Genomic DNA, 3,726 nt, shown 5'->3' on the forward strand with positions numbered 1-3,726 from the left:
CATCTACTACCGTCTTGCACTCCACGTAAACATGTGTTCTTTGATGTTGGGCTATACTAATTTATGTTTTAGAAGGCTCCAGGAAGTCTTGTTTACTGTGTTAGTTGTCTTTTGTCTAGGCCTTTAATTTTATGTATTTTTAACCATTTTTTTTTTCTCCCAGTCTGCAGTTCTGACTTATTTACCCGTGGAGAGAGAGAGAGAGAGAGAGAGAGAGAGAGAGAGATGGATGGGAAAATTTTTATCACTGATCAACGAGAGACATGATTGATTTTTGACGATTTTTGAACAGATTGCCTTCACAGCTGAGCGTGATCCGGTCATATCTCTACTGAACTCTATCTTAGAGACATCTAAACAATCGTTCTTTGTATTCATCTGGTATACCTTCATTTAACTCATCAGTGGTATGACTGTGGCATCGTGGCACTCTTGGCTCCCGAGATAATTTTATAGTACAGTTTCATCACCTTGTGGAGTGCTTTAACAATTCTCTGACTTGTGTCTCCAGAACATCACTGACTTGCGTCTCCAGAACATCACTGACTTGCGTCTCCAGAACATCACTGACTTGTGTCCCCATTACATCTCCACTAACGTGTTCTTGAATATTTCGACCTTTTTCTCTCTATATATTTTCGGTTGGTTTATTTTTCATTATCATTTTCCACAGAAAAGCTAAACAGTTCTCTTCATTGAAATAGTCATTCAAATTTGGCTCTCAACAGTAAATAACTGCAGGAGGAGACATACTTGAACCTGAAATCAGTATCTATGATTGCCAGAGCAAATCTTCACCAGTAGGGCAGTGTCTAGATAAACAGCAAATATGTTCATTATTTATTGAGAACATTCTATAATATTAATAGATGGCAATAATTAGGCATATACAGTGTAGTTTGATACTTAACTCCTCTCTTGTGTAGCAAGGGCAAGCAGGAACTGTAAAGGAGCGTGGCTGCAACTAAAACTGAACCAAAATAGAATTGATAACTGTTAGGCTGCATTGTAGGCGGCTTATAAAGCTATATACATGTTGCTGTTTCCAACATAAAACTGTTGGTTACTACTGGATAACATCCACATAAGATGATGGGATCTTTAATTTCTTATGGGATGGACCGGTAAGCTAGCAGACGGCCTTGGTCACTTGACCAAAATGTCCAGTTGGTTGGTCATCATTTGACTGAGACCCGTATAAGGAAACAATTGTTTCTTGACTAATACCATAGAAGCACCACCAACGAATGTTGCGACTTTTACTCAAACCATCGGCAGCAGGTTTAGACAACAGATACAGTAATATTTTTTCCTTGTCACTGTGTTCACCAGTCAGTGGGTGTGGAAGAAGAATGTGGAAGATATCTGTTGTAGATTAGTTGTATCCTGGTCTGGAAGGAGCGCCGTAGGTGGGTTTGGGACCTGCAGCGTCCTCCAGACGAGCCTTCTCAATCTGAGCAATGGCGTGGGGAGGGAGAGGATGGATCAGTGGAGACTCAGCGCGGTAACCTTCACCGTCAGCCACGAACTTGAAGACTCCTTGACTGCCGTCGGGGAAGGTGAACCTACAAGAAAAATTATATTTGAGTCTATTTTAAAAAGATGAATTAGTGGACTATATATATATCGGTGTTCTATATTTTACAGAGGGTTACTACCTGGAACTTTCCCGCAGGCTCAGAAGATTATCTACGATTAATTTTAGCCAGATACTCACGACCATCCTCCCTGGGCGGCCACGGCACCAGCTGGGCCCTGGGGGGCGCCCTGTTCCTGACGACTGATGCCATCACCAGTCTCGAAGTTGAAGTTATAGTTGCCGGCCTGGTCAGGTCCCTGACGATCATCCTTCAGGATGGGAACTACAGCACCTGAGGGGGCGCTGTAGGAGGGACGTGGAGGTGGACCGTATCCCTGTGGCGCCGCGGCCACTACTGCCACCATGACACACAGGACGAATTTCTGAAAGTGTATGTGATTATTATAACTGATCCAGTTGGTCTCGAGAATAAGAAAGAATGTGAATGTTGAGATAATGCGAGACACTGTCGTACTTGACCTCGTCAAGGCCACTCAGCTCATGCGCGATATTCATTACTTTTATCCTTTAGTGTTATTTTTCTTGTAGTGCATTGTTTGTGTAAAATATAAATTCTGACTGTTTATAAACATTAATGAAGTATGATAAAAAAAATAGCATCTAAAAGTTATATACAAAGCATTATTCTTGAATTATTACTGAAGCATTTGTTATATTGAAACATTTGTTAAAAGTTGACTTAAGAAATCGTAATGACACGATTGCAAATAAACCATACCCCCGGCGCCGGGATTGAACCCGCGGTCATAGAGTCTCAAAACTCCAGCCCGTCGCGTTAGCCACTAGACCAGCTAGCCACAATAAGATTCATCCAACTAGGTATATTTCTACACCATAGGAAGGTTAGCACAGGCACCTCTGTGACCACAAATGCAAGTTTTTACAGACGAATCTCCAGCTAGCGTGGCCGTGACGAACTCTAGCTCAAGTCCCTTCACTGCCGTCAACATGACTGGTCTAGTGGCTAACGCGACGGGCTGGAGTTTTGAGACTCGATGACCGCGGGTTCAATCCCGGCAGGGGGTATGGTTTATTTGCAATCGTGTCATTACGATTTCTTAAGTCATGTTGACGGCAGTGAAGGGACTTGAGCTAGAGTTCGTCACGGCCACGCTAGCTGGAGATTCGTCTGTAAAAACTTGCATTTGTGGTCACAGAGGTGCCTGTGCTAACCTTCCTATGGTGTAGAAATATACCTAGTTGGATGAATCTTATTGTGGCTAGCTGGTCTAGTGGCTAACGCGACGGGCTGGAGTTTTGAGACTATGACCGCGGGTTCAATCCCGGCCGGGGTATGGTTAAAAGTTGTATAATACTTTTCGCCTAAATCACTATTAATGATGCTGCAAGATCACTCGCAATAGTAGGGAAGGTCTACTAGTGATAATATCTGCTACATAAGCACCTACAGTTATTTAAAGAGTGAATATGTAAAGAAAAGAATCAAAACAAATATTAGAGTACGTAAAGCAAGATAGTATTTGTTCTAGACGTTATCTTTATTTATTTATTTGAACATGATACAGAGAAGTACAAGGAATACAATTTTTAAAGTGCAGCATGCCAAAGCCCCTTGTATGCACGTCAGTGTGTACAGCCCAGGTCTTACCGAGAACATGTTGCTTGTGATGTCTGGGATGGACTGTGGTGATGCTCCAGCTGCACACATTATATACCCGCTGGTTCCACCCCTTCTCTCCCTTCATAATCTAGTTCTTAACCTCTTCAGCGTTGACCGTGAGGTTATCAGGTAGGCATTCTCAGTGTCGTAACATGATCACATCTCTCAGTATATTAAGGTCATCAGCTCAATACTCATAACATTCTCCAGGTTAGCAGATAGTCTGAGATTAATCGTCCTGACCTCTGCATTCGCATTTTCCACTATCTAGATAGGTTAGAGAAGTGTTTGTGCGTGTGTGTTACTCGCATAAATCTGGTTGTGGTGAGGGGGGGGTGAGTTTCAGCTCCTGGCACTGCCTCTTCGCTGGCCGCTACTTGGCTCTCTCCTGTCATACTTTATCATATCTCTTCTTAAAGTTGTGTATGGATTTTGTCTACACCACTTCGCTGTCTAGATCGTTGCACTCTGAGGGTGAAGAAATACTTCCTAACATCTGTATGAC

General features: G+C 42.7%; 1 protein-coding gene across 1 annotated transcript; it reads right to left on the minus strand.

Moving 5' to 3' along the window:
• Positions 1–828: 828 nt before the first annotated feature.
• Positions 829–3,273, minus strand: LOC128702782 (cuticle protein AM1199-like). Its single transcript, XM_053797210.2, has 3 exons — positions 3,210–3,273; positions 1,718–1,962; positions 829–1,565 (listed from the first exon to the last, which is right to left on the minus strand). The coding sequence occupies exons 1-3, from the start codon at positions 3,267–3,269 to the stop codon at positions 1,376–1,378; spliced, it is 495 nt and encodes a 164-aa protein (XP_053653185.2). The 5' UTR covers positions 3,270–3,273; the 3' UTR covers positions 829–1,375.
• Between the last annotated feature and the right edge of the window lie 453 nt (positions 3,274–3,726).

The sequence above is a fragment of the Cherax quadricarinatus genome, chromosome 79 (assembly GCF_038502225.1).
Source record: "Cherax quadricarinatus isolate ZL_2023a chromosome 79, ASM3850222v1, whole genome shotgun sequence".
In the NCBI taxonomy this organism is placed as follows: Eukaryota; Metazoa; Arthropoda; class Malacostraca; order Decapoda; family Parastacidae; genus Cherax; species Cherax quadricarinatus.

Coding starts and splice junctions, on each gene's coding strand:
- LOC128702782 (XM_053797210.2), bottom strand. CDS start 3,269: ATGTGTGCAGCTGGAGCATCACCACAGTCCATCCCAGACATCACAAGC. Junction 1,963..3,209: donor TCACAAGCAACATGTTCTCG/GTAAGACCTGGG, acceptor ATACACTTTCAG/AAATTCGTCCTGTGTGTCAT. Junction 1,566..1,717: donor GCCGCCCAGGGAGGATGGTC/GTGAGTATCTGG, acceptor TTTTTCTTGTAG/GTTCACCTTCCCCGACGGCA.